This window comes from Nansenia antarctica (genome assembly GCF_963989245.1).
Source record: "Nansenia antarctica genome assembly, chromosome: 7".
NCBI classification, from domain to species: Eukaryota; Metazoa; Chordata; class Actinopteri; order Argentiniformes; family Microstomatidae; genus Nansenia; species Nansenia antarctica.
The window spans coordinates 3,244,344-3,266,401 of record NC_137677.1 but is presented as its reverse complement, the minus strand read 5'-3'; the positions used below and the strand labels follow the sequence as shown (position 1 = coordinate 3,266,401).

General features: G+C 44.3%; 2 protein-coding genes across 4 annotated transcripts in view; one reads left to right on the top strand and one right to left on the bottom strand.

Annotated features, from left to right (window-relative positions):
* The first annotated feature begins 438 nt into the window (after positions 1-438).
* Positions 439-22,058, top strand: part of cp (ceruloplasmin) — a 423,180-nt gene continuing 401,560 nt past the window's right edge. For 2 of the 3 annotated variants that reach the window (XR_013937595.1, XR_013937596.1), the window contains exons 1-20: positions 439-606; positions 3,563-3,810; positions 5,031-5,243; positions 5,752-5,925; positions 6,143-6,397; positions 6,930-7,095; positions 7,629-7,768; positions 8,290-8,430; positions 9,307-9,351; positions 11,135-11,349; positions 11,547-11,697; positions 12,213-12,425; positions 13,157-13,364; positions 13,893-14,032; positions 14,234-14,362; positions 14,772-14,878; positions 16,101-16,320; positions 16,711-16,850; positions 17,130-17,292; positions 17,938-18,196. Coding sequence is in view for 1 of the 3 variants with exons in the window: in XM_080537225.1 (XP_080393351.1) it covers positions 443-606; positions 3,563-3,810; positions 5,031-5,243; positions 5,752-5,925; positions 6,143-6,397; positions 6,930-7,095; positions 7,629-7,768; positions 8,290-8,430; positions 9,307-9,351; positions 11,135-11,349; positions 11,547-11,697; positions 12,213-12,425; positions 13,157-13,364; positions 13,893-14,032; positions 14,234-14,362; positions 14,772-14,878; positions 16,101-16,320; positions 16,711-16,850; positions 17,130-17,292; positions 17,938-17,960 (3,255 nt within the window). In the remaining 2 variants the exon portion in view is untranslated. Of the gene's footprint in view, positions 607-3,562; positions 3,811-5,030; positions 5,244-5,751; positions 5,926-6,142; positions 6,398-6,929; positions 7,096-7,628; positions 7,769-8,289; positions 8,431-9,306; positions 9,352-11,134; positions 11,350-11,546; positions 11,698-12,212; positions 12,426-13,156; positions 13,365-13,892; positions 14,033-14,233; positions 14,363-14,771; positions 14,879-16,100; positions 16,321-16,710; positions 16,851-17,129; positions 17,293-17,937; positions 18,886-22,058 lie in introns of those variants that run through there. The other variant, XM_080537225.1, reaches the window with a different exon arrangement.
* Positions 19,440-22,058, bottom strand: part of hps3 (HPS3 biogenesis of lysosomal organelles complex 2 subunit 1) — a gene marked incomplete at both ends in the record, with an annotated part of 18,560 nt that continues 15,941 nt past the window's right edge. The window contains 3 exons of the mRNA XM_080535755.1: positions 19,440-19,567; positions 20,062-20,152; positions 20,812-21,018. Of these exons, the coding sequence (XP_080391881.1) occupies positions 19,440-19,567; positions 20,062-20,152; positions 20,812-21,018 (426 nt within the window). The remainder of the gene's footprint in view (positions 19,568-20,061; positions 20,153-20,811; positions 21,019-22,058) is intronic.

The following is a 22,058-nucleotide window of genomic DNA, read 5'->3' as shown; positions in this document are numbered from 1 at the left end:
TTTTTATAGTCATTTACTATAGTGGATGTATGAAAGGGATTTCAGAAGGGATTTAGCTTTTTTGTCTTATGCCTGTTTTGCTAATAAAGTTTGAATTCAATACTTGACGGCTTGTATTATGTGACAACCTCATATCAAGGGTCAAGGGTTATCGATGCTGTGTATCTGTTTGCGTTAATGGGAATGTCCAGAAACAACGCATAGACCCTAGTCCTAAAACACTGCGTGATCTGATAGGATTGGATAGATTTAGGACAAGGTGGTGCTACTAGAATCTCGCTTAAACCTATCGAATCCTGTCCAGAGTGAGTCTAGGGGTTGTTTTTTTGCACAGGGGCCACTGCAGATGGCGTGTCATTGGCTGGCTAGGCCCAGCACTCACCCCGTTGTGACTATAAAGTACGAGCGGGTGTCCGAAAGTCACTGAGTTTGGAGTTTTAACATGGAGACACGTCCACCACCCACCCTGCTGCTTCTGCTGCTGTGGTTCGCCACCACTGTGTCCTGTGTCACACGAGATTATTTCATCGGGATTAAAGAGATAGAGTGGGATTACGCTCCAAGTGGGAAGAACTCAATCCACAACAAAACACTGCAGGAGGATGAGTAAGTACAGTACAGTACATGTACAAAAGAAGAGATTTGGTGAAGCTGCATTCTCATTTTATGCACCCAGATTGTGGAATGCACTGCCAGTTTACATTAGGGATGCAACCTCAGCACATATGTTCAAGTCAAGACTAAAAACCCATCTTTTTAATATTGCCTTTAAATGACTTAAATAATTAAATTAAGATGATAAAAACCCATCCTTTTAATATTGCATTTAAGTTACAAAATAATTAAATTAAGATTATATAATGAATAAAGCACTTTGAGCTGCAACGTTGCAAGCGCTATACAAATAAAGTTATTATTATTATTATTATTATCTGTTTAAAAGGACTGGGACTGTTTCAAATGACTTGGTATTGTATTGTGTCATTATGTAATGTGCACTTATTTCCTTTCTGAAAGAAAGATTAAGCACCCGAGGGTGGGTTGCTGCCAGTGAGACAGCTAGAGACTGCTAAATGACTCTGGCTTCCCCCTCCCGCCCCCAAGTCTGCTCAGGACTGAATATGCGCTGGACCCATTGAAAAACTCTGCACTGCACTTTATATATATACTGTATATATATATAGCACTATCCAATGCACTGTTGTCTGTCCTGTGTTGTCCTGTTTTTTGCATTTGTTTTGTTCATGTATACAGACAGGACAGAGACATGGAGACAGACAGACAGGACAGAGATATGGACACAGACAGACAGAGACATGGAGACAGACAGACAGACAGGACAGAGACATGGAGACAGACAGACAGGACAGAGACATGGACACAGACAGACAGGACAGAGACATGGACACAGACAGACAGAGACATGGAGACAGACAGACAGGACAGAGGCATGGAGACGGACAGGACAGAGACATGGAGACAGACAGACAGGACAGAGACATGGACACAGACAGACAGGACAGAGGCATGGACACAGACAGACAGACAGAGACATGGACACAGACAGACAGGACAGACATGGAGACAGACAGGACAGAGACATGGAGACAGACAGACAGGACAGAGACATGGACACAGACAGACAGACAGAGACATGGACACAGACAGACAGAGACATGGACAGAGACATGGAGACAGACAGACAGGACAGAGACATGGACACAGACAGACAGGACAGAGGCATGGAGACAGACAGGACAGAGACAGAGACAGACAGACAGACAGAGACATGGACATAGACAGACAGGGCAGAGACATGGAGACAGACAGACAGGACAGAGGCATGGACAGAGACAGACAGGGCAGAGACATGGACACAGACAGACAGGACAGAGACATGGAGACAGACAGACAGAGACATGGACACAGACAGACAGGACAGAGACATGGACACAGACAGACAGGACAGAGACATGGACACAGACAGACAGAGACATGGAGACAGACAGACAGAGACATGGACACAGACAGACAGAGACATGGACACAGACAGACAGGACAGAGACATGGACACAGACAGACAGAGACATGGAGACAGACAGGACAGAGACATGGACACAGACAGACAGGACAGAGACATGGACACAGACAGACAGGACAGAGACATGAGGACAGACAGACAGAGACATGGACACAGACAGACAGGACAGAGACATGGACACAGACAGACAGGACAGAGACATGGACACAGACAGACAGGACAGAGACATGGAGACAGACAGACAGGACAGAGACATGGAGACAGGACAGAGACATGGACACAGACAGACAGAGACATGGAGACAGACAGACAGGACAGAGACATGGACACAGACAGACAGGACAGAGACATGGACAGACAGAGACATGGACACAGACAGACAGGACAGAGACATTGACACAGACAGACAGGACAGAGACATGGACACAGACAGACAGGACAGAGACATGGACACAGACTAAATAAGAGGCAGGATTTCCAAAGACAGACAATGCTATCACATGAATAAAATACATGCATGTTACAAACTCAAAGGATGGTATCAAGGACCCCAATTGAAATAAGCCAGTGGCTTTCTTGGGTTTTTATCCTGTTAGTTGACCTTGTATGTAATATGTACTTTCATGTACCTACTTCTGCAAATCTTCTAATAAAGTATTCAATCAATCAATCAAGAGAAAAATAAATAAATGATGAAGGTCTCTCAGATGAGCTCCAGCCACCCCTCTAGGTGCTCTCACTCCACCCGCCCACTGCTTTCTCCCTCTGCTTCCAAACATTTTTCTCCGGTTCCTTGGTGAAGACAATCAGCTGCTACCCCCTAAATCTAGCAGAGCTGGTGCACGACGGCCAGCGATCACTCCTCTGTGGGGTTATGGGGAACGTAGTTTTAAAAGAGAACCACCACTCCTGGTTCTGTTCCAGTGACGTTTTGAAATTGGAGAAAAGAAAAACTGTAAATACATGATCATTTAGCTGTTTTGGTTTCTGAAGTTCTCGCTGACACTCTTTCACACTCGGAGGCATGTGTTGTGTACACATCTGCACTGCGTGACCTGACTCCTAGCCCACAGATCTATAGGGTTGGCCCATGTGGTTCAGTGCAGTCACATCTATGACCACTGGCGGACTCAGGGGGGGGCAGGGGGGGGCGACTGCCCCTCCTGGTGCCCCCACGGTTGAAAAACGTCTCTCTTAAGTGCCCTTTTGAGTGGCAAAAATGCCCTTTTGAGTGGCAAAAATTAGAGGACGTGCCCTACTGGTGCCCCTCCAATGGTCTAAACTTGACCATGTGCCCCCACAGTTGAAAAACGTTGCACTAAAGTGCCCTTTTGAGTGGCAGATTTAGAGGATGTGCCCTATTGGCTGCCCTTCCAATGGTCTAAACTTGACCATGTGCACTGATGGGGTCCCATGTTGAGCAGTAGGTGCCCTTTTTTTTTCTTTTCGCCCCCCCCTGCCCTTCAAACAGCCTGAGTTCACCACTGTCTATGACCTTCTTCTTAACCCTCTCCTACACAGACATGCCGCCACTTTCCTGGAGCGCGGGCCTCTCAGGATCGGCCATGTGTATAAGAAGGCTGTGTACCTGCAGTACACCGACGCCACCTACAGGGAGAAGATAGACAAGCCTACGTGGCTGGGGTACCTGGGCCCGCTGCTGTCGGCCGAGGAGGGGGACGTGGTCAGGGTGCATCTGAAGAACATGGCTACTACCCGCCCCTACTCCATACATCCCCACGGAGTCACCTACAACAAGACCAACGAAGGTGAGATGGGTCCCAGTTTATTTTTTTTATTGGGGCAGTCCCACTCATATTTTTCATTTTATTAGACAGATATAGTGAAGACAGACAGGAAAGTAAGGAGAAGAAGGGAGAGAGAGGGCATGTCAGCATTCGAACCCATGCCGACATGGGCATATGTGTGCACTGTAGACCATGGTGCTAGACCACTGGACCACCCCAGGCCACATGGGTCCCAGTTTTATGACTTTCACATAGGCGTAGGAGCTAGAACCATTATGTCAATGGGAAAAACAAACAAGTCATGACTAGTCACATGTGGGGCTGGGAGGTGCAGGCAGGTGTTTAATGGTTTATTGTTGTCCATACAGACCAAACCCTAGTTATATTATATATATATATATATATATTTAAGGGAAGGTTGTTAATCTTCTGGATACTAAGGTGTGGTTTTCTTTGTCTTTTTCTTTTGTGTTACATTGTGGATACTGATGTTTGTTATTTATTTATTTTGTGTCGTTGCAGTATTAAGAATGGAAGATTATTAGTACTGTTGATACTGAAATGTATGAAGTAATTAACTGGATTATATAATTGAAGTATAATTGTTCTCACTTGAGAGTGAGGGATAGGGGGAGGACAGGATAAGCTTAGGCTTCATCCTACTCCCTTTCCAACATTGATAGGTCTGTACTCTTCATATTAGTTATTTGTTCTTTTATTATTTTAAATCATGTTCGAAATAAAATATTAATTAATTAATTCATTCATATTTATAGCCACAATCCTTGATCCTTATTGTCCTGTACCTCGCTCTATTCGGTTGTTAAGTCGTGACGTGTTTCCGGGTCCAACGTTGGCTGAGGCGCTCTCTTCGAAATGCCTCAGTAATAATAATAATTCATTATATTTGTATAGTGCTTTTCCGGGGCTCAAAGACGCTGACAAATATGGGAAAAACGGGAAAGTGCTGCGTCCCTTGTTGTATGAATAGATCCGAGTCTAAAAAACGATTGAACTGTCATTCTACCGCTGTAGTACACTGGTACTCTGGTGCTTTAGTACACTGGTACTCTGGTGCTTTAGTACACTGGTACTCTGGTGCTTTAGTACACTGGTACTCTGGTGCTTTAGTACACTGGTACTCTGGTGCAGGGGATTTCTGGTTTGGACCCGGAAATTGCTAAACGTCACGCGTGACGTCAGACTTAACAACCGAATTCTATCCTCCTCTCCTCTCCCAGGCGCTATGTACCCAGATGAGACTGGGCAGGCGGAGAAGCATGATGACCTGGTGGCTCCTGGGAAGAGCTACACGTACACCTGGCTCCTCTCCTCCTCACACGCCCCGCCCAAAGACGACACCAACTGTCTGACCAGGATCTACCACTCACACGCCAGCGCACCCAAAGACATCGCCTCGGGGCTCATAGGACCCCTCATCATCTGTAAAAAAGGTACAGGCTTCTCTTCGGGCACCTAAGCACTGTTAATGTAGTCTGTCATCAGCCAGTCAAGCTTTTTAGAACCACCCTCCTGTACATGCCACAAACTATTGATCATTTTTTCCCCCTGTGATGTATTGTACAGGTAAAATAAAGTAGAGCTCATGACTATATATCAAAGATTGATCCTCTGGTACAATACACTATTGAAACACAAAGATCCCTCTCCTTGTCTGTGTGTACGGGGCGGCTGTGGCTCAGGAGGTAGAGTCGCCGCCTAATGATCACAAGGTTGGCAGATCGGCTGTTCGAGCCCTGGCTGGACACATGTCGTAGTGTCCTTGGGCAAGACACTGAACCCCAAAATTGCTCCCAGTGAGCGGGCCGGGGCCTTGCATGGCAGCTTGCCGCCATTGGTGTGTGAATGTGTGTGTGAATGTGTGAATGAGAGGCCGTTGTAAAGCACTTTGGAGCAGCAAAAAAGCGCTATATAAGTGCAAATTTACCATTTGTCACGCAGGTACCCTGGACGTCCACGGGGACAAGTCAGCAAACTACCTGTACGCTCTGATGTTCACCGTGTCTGACGAGAACATGAGCTGGTACCTGGACGACAACATCAAGACCTACGCCGGCACGCCCGCCAAGGTGGACAAGGACGACGAAGATTTCCAGGAGAGCAACTTGATGCACTGTGAGTGTTAGACATGCAGTACACACACACACACACACACACACACACACACACACAGCCTGTAGAGGGGTAACAACACACACACACAGCCTGTACAGAGACATAACACACACACACACACACACACACGCACACACACGCACACACACACGCACACACACACACACACACGCACGCACCTACAGTAACTAACCCACCCTGGTTCTGTGTGTTTCAGCCATTAACGGCTACGTCTTCGGGAACCTGCCTGGACTGAGCATGTGCGTGGGGGACAAGATCCACTGGCACCTGTTTGGGATGGGCAACGAGGTGGACATCCACTCAGTGTTCTTCCACGGCCAGGTCCTGACCCACCTGAAGCACCACACGGACACGGTCAGTCTGTTCCCTGCCACCTTCACCAATGTGGAGATGACCGCTGACAACCCTGGACACTGGCTGCTGGGCTGTCAGGTCAACGACCACCTTCAGGGTAGGGAGGGACGCTTCTCACTAGCCTGACTAACCTAGCCTCTATGTTCTGTTCCGTGTTATTTTATGATGCGTACATTTCGTGAGCTTAGAATGATAAGGTTCTATCTCCGTTTAGGGTAGTTCAGAGATATTGAGCGTCAAAGTTTTTCCATTCCATTATGTTTTGTGAGATGGAACCTTTGTGTTTTATGAATTACTAACAAAAAAAATGTTTAAACATTTAAAAAATAACACCACACAGGCATTAATAAACACCTAATGGATCAGATTATGTAAAAAAAAAACTATAGAACCTTATAATTCTAATGTCACGACTTGGTATTATGTTACATGAATTTACCCCTTACCCCAATTTAGCCAACCCCATCAACATTGTTTAAACACTGGCACACATTAATTTCACCTGGGGGTGACATTTTCTAGTACAAATGTAAGAACTGAGGTGAGATGATGATTCAGATGAATCTAGAAGATTCTAGAAGATTCCATGTCTGATCCTCCTCCTCCTCTGGTGCTCTGGTGTTCTCCAGCGGGCATGCAGGCCTTGTTCGAGATCAAGAAGTGTTTCCCCAACGTCCACAAGCCTCGTCCGAACGGCGCGGTGAGGGAGTACTTCATCGCTGCCGAGGAGGTGCTTTGGGACTACGGCCCGACCCAGATCAACCACAACACGGGACGGCCGCTGAAATCTGACAGGTCAGAAACATCCTCAAGTCATCAAAGTTAATGTACACAGTTCAATTACATTTCACAGTCATCTTATCACACAGCAAACTACGGAGCCCCCCTGGGGTCACATGGTAGAAAAAATATATTTGATGTGTGAATCCATTCCCTCGATTTAGTAAATCTGTTCCCTCAGTTTAGTAATTTGTTCCCTCGGTTTAGTAATTCGTTAGGGTAAGGGTTGGGGTAATCCTTGCGATCGTTCTGGCTCGTAGGGCCTAACCCTAACCCTAACACTAACCCTAACGAATTACTAAACCGAGGGAACGAATTACTAAACCGAGGGAACGGATTCACACATCAAATAACATTTTTCTACCATGTGACCCCAGGGGTCACTCCAGTACATTTCACAGTCATCTTATCACACAGCAAACCAACCCAGGACAGACTGGTCAGATATATCACATCACAGAAACACATCACACGTCTTCTACACTCAATTCTTTTTGGGTTGATGTGATTGTAATGTAACATAGCTGTGTCCTCCTGAATGTCTGTAGTCTGTCAGAGACGTTCTTCGCTAGTGGCAACGACAAGATCGGGGGGAAGTATAAGAAGGCCCAGTATGTGGAGTACACTGACAACACCTTCACCAAACGCAAGGACAGGACACAAGAGGAGCAGCACCTTGGGATCCTGGGTAATGTAGTTTATACATGTGTCGCATCATTGTTAACTTAAGTCCTAAGTTAAGATAGGAAAGTATAAGATAGGATTTGGTATTCTCAATTTGGTGTCACAGAAGTAAATCCTAACTAACTTTAGGAAGAATCCTATCTTATCTCATCCTAACTATTTAAATCCAACGTCGGTTATCAACGTTTATGTCTGTTACCCAGCAACCAATGGTACTTCCATCTCCTTTGTAAGGTAGCCTATACTTTGTAACGTGTTGTAACGTCATGAGCTTAGAACGATAAGGTTCTATCTCCGTCTAGGGCAGTTCAGAGATATTGAGCGTCAAAGTTTTTACATTCCGTTATGTTTTGTGAGATGGGACCTTTGTATTTTATGAATTACTAACTCAAAAATGTCAACATTTAAAAAATAACACCACACAGGCATTAATAAACACCTAATGGATCAGATTATGTAAAAAACTACATTTTGACAAAAATGGAGATAGAACCTTATAATTCTAACGTCACGACGTCCCTACAGGCCCTGTTATCAGGGCGGAGGAGGAGGACACCATCAAGGTTGTGTTCAGGAACAAGGCCAAACAACCTTACAGCATCCAGCCACACGGAGTGCAGTACAGCATCGAGCAGGACGGGACGCTCTACTACAATGAGCTGGAAGGTAAGTCTGACGTCAAACGTGACGTTTAGCAATTTCCGGGTCCAAACCAGAAATTCCCTGCACCAGAGTACCAGTGTACTAAAGCACCAGAGTATCAGTGTACTAAAGCACCAGTGTACTAAAGCACCAGAGTACCAGTGTACTAAAGCACCAGAGTACCAGTGTACTAAAGCACCAGAGTACCAGTGTACTAAAGCACCAGAGTACCAGTGTACTAAAGCACCAGAGTACAAGTGTACTAAAGCACCAGAGTACCAGTGTACTAAAGCACCAGAGTACCAATGTACTATAGCACCAGAGTACCAGTGTACTAAAGCACCAGAGTACCAGTGTACTAAAGCACCAGAGTACCAGTGTACTAAAGCACCAGAGTACCAGTGTACTAAAGCACCAGAGTACCAGTGTACTACAGCACCAGAGTACCAGTGTACTAAAGCACCAGAATACCAGTGTACTAAAGCACCAGAGTACCAGTGTACTAAAGCACCATAGTACCAGTGTACTAAAGCACCATAGTACCAGTGTACTAAAGCACCAGAGTACCAGTGTACTAAAGCACCAGAGTACCAGTGTACTAAAGCACCAGAGTACCAGTGTACTAAAGCACCAGAGTACCAGTGTACTAAAGCACCAGAGTACCAGTGTACTAAAGCACCAGAGTACCAGTGTACTACAGCGGTAGAATGACAGTTTAATCGTTTTTTAGACTGGGATCTATTCATACAACAAGGGACACAGCACTTGTATATAACTACTAAAAAGTATCGAAATTAAATATATTTGTAACATTATCACCATTATGACAATGGCAGTAAGTAAGAGCAAAAACAAAAAGACAACCCCTTTAATAACCATCATCTCCTTCCACCTTTACAGAATCTTACACCGCCAAAAAACTCAGAGAAATCAAAAAGGAGACGAGTGAGTATTGTCCTTGTTGTTCTGTTGGCGGAATGGGACTTATAGGAGAAGTATCGTTGTGTTATTTGTGATGAATCCATCTTAACCTTCCTCTTCTGTTTGTTTCATTTTCCAACTTTGCTACTTTCGGTCAAAATTGACCGGTGTGTTTTGCACAGTGATACAGTATCTCTGGAACCCCTTTTCCAATTTTGATGGTTGACATCTCATTTGAACAGTCAAAGCAAGTAGAATCAAGGGGTGGCAGACAGAATGACACCAGGGGTTAATTTCATATTATAATTTTGCAGCAAGTTCAAAGATAGTGTTTACTGTACATTACTGTATATTATAAAAATGCCTGCCATGTAGGCTGTGTGTACTGGAGATGGAAATTATTTAGTTAGTGTTGTAGCTGAGATTCTTCCCGTTCCATTGTTGTATGGGATGTATTGATTTATTTCTATTTTTATTACCCATTAATTTCCTATGGCGGTCAATTCTGACCGGAAACATCATAGGTGTGACACGGTTCAATAAATCCCCCAAAATGCAATTCAATGCAATCAAGTGTATATGCTCAGGGGCCCAGGGTGGAGGATAACATAAGGTCTTGAGGCAATGGGATGAAAAACACAATATTTATGATTACAAACAAAGTCATTCGGTCAGATTTGACCGTGAACACAAGAGGGAGGTTAATCTGTAAAGACGGAGAGTTGTATTTGGACAAGCGGTTTTGTGGTCTTTACCCCCTGCCAAATCAAACAGAACAGAATATGTCGCCCTGGCTGTGCTTGCTGCAGAGGACCGGTGGGACGCAGACGTCCAGAGTCCATTGGCAGTTTAAAGTTCTCCCTTCTCTCCAGAGTGTGCACTGACTCGTTCAGAAACATTGGATTGGTGTAAAGAATAGCATGATTTAACCCCTCTAACTGATCCTTATGCTAATCCAATGTTTGAGTGAACGAGTTACGAGTACACACTTCAGGTAAAAGGGTCAAGAACTCAGCACAGAACCCTTGCTAGTAGCCAGTGTTGCCAGATTGGTCTGACGTTTACCAGCCCAATCAGTGCTCAAAATCCGCCCAAATGTATATTTAAAAAAAACAACCAGCCCAAATATTATAGCATATGATATATCATAATACATATTATATATATACATATCTGTCCACCAGCCCAAGTGCAATTTTACCAGCACAATGCAACCTTTCTAGCCCAATTAGTCTGGAAAACCACCCATCTGGCAACACTGCTCGTACCCACAGACAGAGGTGCTAGCGACACCTAGTGGCTCTTTGCCTCACTGCACTACATGACAGCCAGGGCTGTTCAAATCCAGACACACACTTTCCTTGAAGTAGTCACTGGTGGTCTGACATGATTGGATTGGTTATAGTAGTTATGCTTGGAAAGAGTCTGACTCATCCAATGATGTTATCGCAGATGAAGGTAGCTATAAATTATTGCGTTTAGTTTATTGTTTATTTCACAGGGACAGTGCATATTAACATACATATGAGACACAAATGCAATATGCCGGAGTTAGCCAATAAGGCTAGTTTAAGTCCGTAGTCCCTGGCCAGATGTTCAGTTGGCACTTGGAAACCTAAAACAATAAAAACAATTAAAATCAACAAATCAAGTACTGGTTAGGCAGGCATAAAAGCAACACACATATTACATAGAGGCACAGACATCAAAGCCGAACATAGTACAATACAAACGCCTTACAAGCAACAAGGGTATGAGTATGACTTTTACATGATGCTGAAACGTGTCGTTCTCTCTCTCCCTCCAGGGCATGTAACCCCGCCCCCGGCAGCCCTGGTAAAGCCAGACACCACCTACACCTATGAGTGGGTGATCCCCAAAGAAGGTGGACCCGTGGGGGATGACGCAGACTGCATCACGTACCTGTATTACTCAGCTGTGGACCCGATCCGAGACACCAACTCTGGTCTGGTCGGACATCTCCTTGTCTGCAAACCCAAGAGCCTCAAAAAGGGCAAACAGGTGGGTCGGGCTGGCATACTGTTTATATCTTTGTGTTCCATTGGCTTGGCACTGAAATATGCAAGCCTTATTTCCCCACGTTTCCTATTCGACAGTGTGTAAGTAAACCTCTATCCTCCTCCTACAATTCGATGTGTAAAATGTAAAATGATGCATCGATCATCTGCTTCATTAGACTATATTTTAATTTATTTCAGAAAAACTTTGAGAAGGAGTTCCACCTGCTCGCCACGGTGATGGATGAGAACCTGAGCTGGTACCTGGATGAGAACATCGCACAGTTCACCAAGGCTCCCAAGACTGTCAACAAGGAGGATGAGGACTTCCAGGAGTCCAACAAAATGCACTGTGAGTCACATACACACACACACACACACACACACACACACACACACACACACACCTTTTTATTATTTAGTGTCAATTAGTACCGAAGACAATTGCTTTTATACAACAGTTCTACAGTGCAATTTATTAGTTAACAGTAATAAGTAAGTAAGTAAGTAAAGCTTTATTTATATAGCACCTTTCATACAAGAAATGCAGCTCAAAGTGCTTTACAACAGGAATAAGTGACAACAGATTATGATTTGTTTGTTTATTTAATCATTTATTTTGGCTCCGTCAACAAAAAATAGTTCCGCAACTGGACTGTTGCCTAGTAACCTGAACACAAACATCTGCAGGCTAGCTACTTTGTATTAACGGTCATTTTCGGAGAGTGATACGTATAGTTAAAAGTCCCAGTGCTGTTATACTGTATATCGGCACTCATGGAATGCCTCTTGTCCAATCAAATTACTTGGTCGGAACTAGCTGTTGTATAAACAGACATTTCCCCATCCACTCTCCTGTTACTCTAGCGATCAATGGCTACATGTATGGGAACCTACCTGGGCTGACCATGTGCAAGGGGGCCAAGGTGTCGTGGCACCTGTCTGGTCTGGGCTCCGAGGCGGACATCCACGGGCTGTACTTCGAGGGCAACAGGTTCATCTACAGACAGACCAGGAGAGACGTCATGAACGTGTTCCCACACATCTCACACACTGTCACCATGGAGCCTGACAGCATGGGTAACTATACATGTCCTGAGAGGGATGGATGGATGGATGGATGGATGGATGCAGGGTTCCCACATATTCTGAAACATCACATTCAAGCACCTTTCAAGGACATTCAAGACTCAATTCCTTCAAATTCAAGGACCCAACACGGCATAGTTTGAGACAGATCTAGATGAGAATTTATATCATAGGAACTCTCCGCTCACAGACAACAATGTAGAGGCTTGAACACTAGATGGTCTAGTTTTTTTTTAGAGAGAGAGGGTAATTCAAGCACTTTCAATGACCCATGTCTATTTTCAAAAACTTTGAAGGCCTTGATTTTTTCTCTCTCAAATTCACAAACTTTCAAGGATTTCAAGGACCCGTGGGAACCCTGTGAATGGATAGATGCTTGATGGTGATGGTGGGACAGATTCATTGAATGCCCGGTGGAGAATGTGATAAATAATATAATGTGGATAGATAAATCGTGAGCTTAGAATGAGAAGGTTCTATCTCCGTTTAGGGCAGTTCAGAGATATTGAGCGTCAACGTTTTTACATTCCATTATGTTTCGTGAGATGGAACCTTTGTATTTTATTAATTACTAACTCAAAAATGTCAACATTTTTAAAATAACACCACACGGGCATTAATGGACCTAATGGATCAATTTTGACAAAAATGGAGATAGAACCTTATAATTCTAACGTCAGGAAATGTTATATAATATGAAAGACTTTGGTTTCTTCCCCCAGGTCAGTTCGAGGTGGTGTGTAAGACCGTAGACCACTACCTGGGGGGGATGAGAGCCAACTACACAGTGGAGAAGTGCAGCATGTTCACCAGACAGTCAGAGATCATGCTCCACTCGAAGACCTACTACATCGCCGCGGTGGAGGTGGACTGGGACTATGCCCCCAACCGGACCTGGGAGGATGCCCTCTTCCACGGTCTCAAGAACAGGTACGAAGATACACAGAAAGAACACACACACACACCTGTAGGGCAGGTAATAGGGTGTGTAGGACACTCATAGGTATTCTAGCTAACAGCGCTATGGCACTGGTAACACACATGGATATCTTTCCAGGAACAGTGTGCACGCAGGTAGGGTGCAGAATTGGGTTTAGTGCCTCAGAGATGCAAGTGAAGACACAAACGTGAAATGACATTTTGAGAGAACAAACTGATGGTAAATGGACTGCACTTATATAGCGCAGTCCATTTGCTGCTCCAAAGCGCTTTACAAAGGCCTCTCATTCACACACACATTCACACACCAATGGCGAGGTAGGCAAACTGCCATGCAAGGCGCTCACTGGGAGCAATTTAGGGGTTCAGTGTCTTGCCCAAGGACACTTGGAAATGTGGCCAGCCGGGGCTCGAACCGCTGATCTGCCAACCTTGTGATCATTGTGGTGTCATTCCAACGATCTAGCCCCTCCTCCTCTCAGTGTTTCCAGCTGAACTCTCGTCTCTTTCTCTCTCCAGTCCAGGAGCAGCTTTCCTTGACAAACAGGACAAATATATTGGCTCCAAGTACAAGAAGGTAGTATATAGAGAATATAAAAGTAAGAAGTTCGACAAAGTGAAGGAGAGACCAGCCGATATGGAACATCTGGGGATTCTGGGTAAGCTATCAAATAAAGAGTTCAGCTATGTGTCATACAGTAGGTCAAATGTGTGGCCTGTGTGGATGTGGCATCGAATTGAATGAATCATGTTAGGCATTGAATCATGTTAGGCAAATGTAATAAAAAAGAAAAAGAAAAAGTAATCAATCATTCAAATGTATGTGACTGTAACCGTCCATGCTATTATTCCCCTCTAAGGCCCAATGATCCATGCAGATGTCGGAGACAAGGTCAATATCGTGTTTAAGAACATGGCAAGCAGACCATACTCCATACACGCACATGGAGTCAAGACTGACACGCCCACAATCAAGGAAACCAAGCCAGGTAACTGAAGGCCACATACCCAAGGCCAGAGTAAATATACAGTTTCATGATGTTAGAATTATAAAGTTCTATCTCCATTTTTGGTCAACATTATTATAATTTTTTACATAATCTGATCCATTAGGTGTTTATTAATGCCTGTGTGGTGTTATTTCTAAAATGTTGAATTTTTTTTGTTAGTAATTAATAAAATACAAAGGTTCCATCTCACAAAACATAATGGAATGTAAAAACTTTGACGCTCAATATCTCTGAACTGCCCTAAACGGAGATAGAACCTTCTAAACGGAGATAGAACCTTCTAAACGGAGATAGAACCTTATCATTCTAAGCTCACGCTTTGTTTAGAAAAGTGACAGCTTTGGAGGCAGTAGTACCTATCTAGGTGTGTAACGGTCTCTCCACACAGGTGACACCACCACGTACTCCTGGTACGTCAATAAGAACACAGGGCCGACAGACGCACAGGAGTCGTGCAGTGTAGGAGCGTACTACTCCTCTGTGGACGTCACCAAGGTATGAATATGCTTGTGTCCTATTAGAAGGGATGTTTATTCATTTACATTTACATTTTTACATGTTTGCCATTTAGCAGACGCCTTATTCCAAAGCGACTTACACTCGATACATTTGACTAAGCAAGTGAATCATCAGTCCACCAGTCGTAGCAGGAAGAGTAATCCAGCTCAGGCCCGGGGGGCCATTGGCAGTCTCTCTGTGCTAGAAGGAAAAATCTACTTCTATCACCTTCTTCTACACCTAGACTTTTTATTATATAGACACTGGAGAAACAGAGAAACAGTAGGGGGGGCAATAGAAGTTTTAGGGGACACAGAAAAGGGCGAAACTAAACTGAGCATGGTCTCAAGTTTGTGTTAGTTAGGCACAGTTGAATAATTGATTGATTGGACTTATAAAGCGCTGATTGGTTTTGATTTATATATTCCAGACACTCAAAGTGCTTTACATTGTAAACAGGGGACTATAGATTGAAATGGAGCTAGGCTAGGCTATGGACCCCTGACAATGGACCCCTGACAACAGTGCAACTCTACTAGACTAAGGAGTGTTTTCGTGCCACTGTGGCCATGATTCTACTTTCTACTGGGGAGGTTTTCCCTGGCTTGCTTTTTTGGAGTCAAGGAAGATTGTGCCAAATGTCGAGAATTGTACTTAGTGTTTTGTTAACTGTGTGGTTTAGAACTGCAGAATGAGTGATAAGCAAGAAATGTGTTTGTCATTGTGAAGAATTGGTGTGAGATAAAATACACCAGTTTCAGGTTTTTGGTCGTTGTGTTTGAGGTTCAGATGTTAGTGTTAAAGCGACAGAGAGAAAAACTGTAGTACAGTGAACCCTTCCACACATCCTGACTCATATATCTCGGTATCCCCAACTCACCAAATAATGCATACACGCGCCTACATCATTACACTCACTCACAAACAACCATGTTTTAACCATGTTTTAACCATGTTTGAACCATGTTTTAACCATGTTTTGAAGCTATACAGTCTTTGTTTACAATGACATTCTTTACAAACAATGGAATAAAACAAACTTACAGTATTTTAGTTTAGTTTAGTTTTGAGGCAATTCTAAATTATATTCTTCAAGAATCAATGGCCATATCATTGATTTGTCCCAGATTGCATCTTTAACACAAACAATTTGATTCATTGAATTTGAACCCCTGGTAACCCTTCACTAACGCCTGCTTCTGTGTCTCTCTCCCCTCAGGACTTGTACAGTGGTCTGATTGGGCCCCTGGTGATCTGTACGCGGAGCTACGGCAGGACGTTTGGTCTGAAGAAGGAAGTGGAGGAGTTTGCTCTCCTCTTCCTGGTGTTCGATGAAAACGAGTCATGGTACCTGGACGAGAACATCAAGACCAACGTCAAGAACCCAGCCGCCAACATCAAGAAGGACGAAGCGTTTCTCGAGAGCAACAAGATGCATGGTGAGGGGCTCGCAAAACTGTGACTTCATGTTCACTTTCCTCTTTTACAGAGGGTGATGTAACCCCTCCCTCCCCCCACCCCTCCCCTGCTGTTGTGTCTCGTTCCCCCCCCCCCCCTTTTTTTCCTTTCCTTGTAATCTTTGGTTGTATATGTTCTATTGTAAAGCGCTTTGAGTTGCATTTCATGTACGAAAGGCGCTATATAAATAAAGCTTTACTTACTTACTTACTTACTTACTTTATTCACAGCGCTGTGACTTCAATGGTTTGAGAAGAGTCTACAAAATGTGCTATATAAATAAACATGACTTACTTACTTACATACTTACTAATCATTAAGCGCCTATAATTGTGTGTGTGTGTGTGTGTCTCTCTCCCTCTCTGTGGCAGCTATCAACGGCATGATGTATGGTAACCTGCTAGGCCTGGACATGCAGGTGGGAGACAAGGTGTACTGGTACCTGATGGGCATGGGCAACGAGGTGGACATCCACACCGCCCACTGGCACGGACACAGCGTCGACTTTAAGGTACCGGGGTAGTTCTATAGAACGTACTAACGTCAACGTTTTTACATTCCATTATGTTCTGTGAGATGGAACCTTTGTATTTTATGAATTACTAACTGAAAAATGTCAACATTTAAAAAAATAACACCACACAGGCATTAATAAACACCTAATGGATCAGATTATGTAAAAAACAAAATTTTGACCAGAAATGGAGATAGAACCTTATAATTCTAACGTCACGACTTCTCTTCCCTCCCCTCCCCTCCCCTCCTCTCCCCTCCCCTCCTCCCCTCCCAGCTGGGCGGCGGCTCCCTCCGCACAGACACGTTCGACCTGTTCCCCGGAACCTTCCAGACGGTGAAGATGTGGCCAACGTACCCGGGCACCTGGCTGCTTCACTGCCACGTGACCGACCACTTACTGGGTGGCATGCAGACCCTGTACACGGTCAAAGAGAAAGGTGTGTGTGTGTGTGTGTGTGTGTGTGTTATTTTTTTTTTTTTCCGTGCTTGGAGAGAGAAAGGTGACAGACAGGGTTCCCGCGCTGGTCTTAAAAAGCCTTAAAGCCTAAAATCCAGCAATCAAATTTATAAGGCCTAAAAAGGTCTCAGATTTCAGTTATTCAGTCTAAAAAATATTATTAATAATTAGGTGCTAGGTCTTAAAAACTAGATCCTGCAAAGAAATCAGTCCGACCACATCTATTTACACGGAAATTAATCAAGCTGGAACCCCAAAAAAGCCAATTCGCTCCCTTTTTGTCTGTGTGGCAGTGAAATCCCTCATTTCATCACCTCGAGGATGACAAAAAGCTATGGTGCAGCGAATAGGTCTAAAATGATATTCAAAGAGGTCAAAAAAAGGTCTAAAAAGGTCTTAGATTTGACTTGTTCTTGTCAAACTTGTAGGAACCCTGGACAGAGTAGTATAATGACTATGATGTGGTTGTAGATCTGCCTTTCCATTTCTTCAATCATTCACTGTTATACCAAAATGTGGATCTTGAACTGAACCTCTTCCTGTGTGTGTTACATAGAACTGAAGCTCTTCCTGTGTGTGTTACATAGAACTGAACCTCTTCCTGTGTGTGTTTCTCTGTCAACAGCTAAGAAAGGCTTCTTCGGATGACCAGGGAGAACGGGAGTTGTAACTGTTAACAGTTAAAAAACTGTGAAAAGCTTTGCCACATTGTATACAGTGCACACAGAACTTCTGTGATTTATATCATTAATACACAGACCTCATACTGAACGCCTTGGGTACACACAAGGATAAAACTGACCACATGTCGTGACGTTAGAATTATAAGGTTCTATCTCCATTTTTGGTCAAAATTGAGTTTTTTACATAATCTGATCCATTAGGTGTTTATTAATGCCTGTGTGGTGTTATTTTTTAAATGTTGACATTTTTCAGTTAGTAATTCATAAAATACAAAGGTTCCATCTCACAAAACATAATGGAATGTGAAAACTTTGACGCTCAATATCTCTGAACTGCCCTAAACGGAGATTAGAACCTTCTCATTCTAAACGGAGATAGAACCTTATCATTCTAAACGGAGATAGAACCTTATCATTCTAAACGGAGATAGAACCTTATCATTCTAAACGGAGATAGAACCTTATCATTCTAAACGGAGATAGAACCTTCTCATTCTAAACGGAGATAGAACCTTATCATTCTAAACGGAGATAGAACCTTATCATTCTAAACGGAGATAGAACCTTATCATTCTAAACGGAGATAGAACCTTCTCATTCTAAACGGAGATAGAACCTTATCATTCTAAACGGAGATAGAACCTTATCATTCTAAACGGAGATAGAACCTTCTCATTCTAAACGGAGATAGAACCTTCTCATTCTAAACGGAGATAGAACCTTATCATTCTAAACGGAGATAGAACCTTATCATTCTAAACGGAGATAGAACCTTCTCATTCTAAACTCACGGAATATGAACATAAGAATGTACTGAATGCAAGGCTTCCTATGGATGTGTATGGAGGTGTTTATTCAGATTGAATAAAGAAAATCCTTCCTTTGTCTCTCATATTGTAATTCAAATATTTCCTCTATTTCAGGGACATTACATAGACAGTATCTAGTTGGTTACAGCAAAAAATGTTTGTGGGAATAACATTTATTATTTCTACATTTAACTGAATAAAGATAAATAAAAGAAAAATGTCTCAAATGAAAAGAGATCAAATACATCATACATTGATATATACTGCAGTCCTATTCCTACAGAAGTAAGGTCATAGTTTTCAGAGCAGTTTACTGTCACTTTAAACATTCTCTCCGCCTCGTCACAAAGTAGGTCAAAAGTCAGTAAAGTCTTCAGAGAAGCCAGTCCAGTGGACATCCACATCCAGTGTATGAGAGCAGTAGTCCCTCTACTGTTTTAATAACGTCCTCACGCTACACCATGAAAATACACCATTTCTATGTACATAATCATTACGATAGTTCCTCCCCCCCTAATAGAATCAACATTGCGCTGGCCCCTCCCCTCCCTCACGTTTAGAGGTTCCACTGGCCCCTCCCCCTTTGGCTTTGTCTCTGCCCATCGTGTCGTCAACGTTACGCTGGCTCCTCCCACTCACGTCATCAGGTGCCTCTGGCTACACTCCAGCAGGTGAGGCAGGAAGAAGACCGCTGTCCCGTCGTCTGGCAACAGGTCCAGGAAGTCCAGGGGGTTGAGCTCCATGGCAACCACCACCAAGGTCTCTGTCGTCAGGGAAACAGAGACGGAACAGCTTTCAAAACATGGTTGACTTATCATCTTTTCAACTGTCAAACACAGTAAAAAAACAACAACAACAACAACCCATGGCTGCTATTTCGAGGGAGTTTCACAGAGTTTCAGTTGCAGATCTGAAGTGGAGTAGGCTATGCAATTCGGTTGTTGAGTCGTGAAGTCGTGTTAAGTCGGGTCCAACGTTGGCTGAGGCGCTCTCTTCAAAATGCCGCAGTAATAATAATAATTCATTATATTTCTATAGCGCTTTTCCGAGGCTCAAAGTCGCTGACAATATGGGAAAAACGGGAAAGTGCTGTGTTCCTTGTTGTATGAATAGATCCCAGTCTAAAAAACGATTAAACTGTCATTCTACCGCTTTAGTACACTGGTACTCTGGTGCGGGGAAGTTTTTATTTGGACCCGGAAATTGATAAACGTCACGTTTGACGTCAGACTTAACAACCGAACACCCACTCCTTACCTTTAAGTGCGGCCAGTAAGATGCTGTTGTGTCCTCCAGCTGCCCTGGTCCTCTCACACAGCTCAGGAAGAAGCTTCTGCCACCACAGAGCCTGGAGCAACATCACATAAACACCGTCTATGAGTTCAAATGGTAAATGGACTGCACTTACAGTATATAGCGCCTTTATCCAAAGCACTTTACAACGGCCTCTCATTTACACACCATTGGCGGCAAGCTACCATGCAAGGCGCCGGCCCGCTCACTGGGAGCAATTTGGGGTTCAGTGTCTTGCCCAAGGACACTTCGACATGTGGCCAGCCGGGGCTCGAACCGCCGATCTGCCAACCTTTGCGATCATTAGACCAGTGTTTCTCAACCCTCTCCTCGGGGCGCCCCAGCCGCTCCACATATTTGATCTGATCCACCACCAGCACACCTGATTCAACTAATCAAGTACAAACCATAATTGCTTTGTACTGGATTAGTGGAATCAGGTGAGCTGGTGGTGGAACAGATCAAATATGTGGTGCGGCTGGGGCGCCCCGAGGAGAGGGTTGAGAAACACTGCATTAGACGGCAGCTCTACCTCGCCACAGCCGGGACAGTTCAAATGGAAGGCATTTAAACCATGAGTGAGTATCGGATGAATTACTACAATACTTGGGGCCACTAGTGAAATTCGCCTTGGTGGCGAAACCTTTTTTATTTGTTATATTTTATAGTTCCTGGTTTCCTGGTGAGAGTTGGGGGGGGGGGGGGGTTGGTTACCTTTGTGCTGCTGTGCAGTTCGTGGTTGGCGTACGGGATGATGGCCTGAGGGCAGCGGTCCAGCAGCAGCTCGATGGAGCTCTCGTGACGCCCCAGCTTGGCGGCGCAGAGCACGTGCACGCTCAGCCCCGCGTTGTCCTCGTCAGGGAGCTGCTCCAGCAGGGGAAGGACTGCCGACACGTCCAGGGTGGGACCACACAGAAGAGCCTGGAGACGCAGAGAGAGATGGAGAGATGGAGAGACGTTGAGAGAGATGGAGAGATGGAGAGACGTTGAGAGAGATGGAGAGACATTGAGAGACATTGAGAGAGATGGAGAGATGGAGAGACATTGAGAGAGATGGAGAGATGGAGAGACGTTGAGAGAGATGGAGAGATGGAGAGATGGAGAGACATTGAGAGAGATGGAGAGATGGAGAGACATTGAGAGAGATGGAGAGATGGAGAGACGTTGAGAGAGATGGAGAGATGGAGAGACGTTGAGAGAGATGGAGAGACATTGAGAGACATTGAGAGAGATGGAGAGATGGAGAGACATTGAGAGAGATGGAGAGATGGAGAGACGTTGAGAGAGATGGAGAGACGTTGAGAGAGATGGAGAGACGTTGAGAGAGATGGAGAGACATTGAGAGAGATGGAGAGATGGAGAGACATTGAGAGAGATGGAGAGATGGAGAGACATTGAGAGAGATGGAGAGACATTGAGAGATGGAGAGATGGAGAGACATTGAGAGAGATGGGGAGATGGAGAGAGATGGAGAGACATTGAGAGAGATGGAGAGATGGAGAGACATTGAGAGAGATGGAGAGATGGAGAGAGATGGAGAGACATTGAGAGAGATGGAGAGATGGAGAGACATTGAGAGATGGAGAGATTGAGAGAGATGGGGAGATGGAGAGACATTGAGAGAGATGGGGAGATGGAGAGAGATGGAGAGACATTGAGAGAGATGGGGAGATGGAGAGAGATGGAGAGACATTGAGAGAGATGGGGAGATGGAGAGATGGAGAGATGGAGAGAGAGATGGGGAGATGGAGAGATGGAGAGACATTGAGAGAGATGGAGAGATGGAGAGAGATGGAGAGACATTGAGAGAGATGGGGAGATGGAGAGATGGAGAGACATTGAGAGAGATGGAGAGATGGAGAGAGATGGAGATGGAGAGAGATGGAGAGATGGAGAGACGTTGAGAGAGATGGAGAGACGTCGGGACGTCAGATCCGACATAACGATATCAACATATCGTC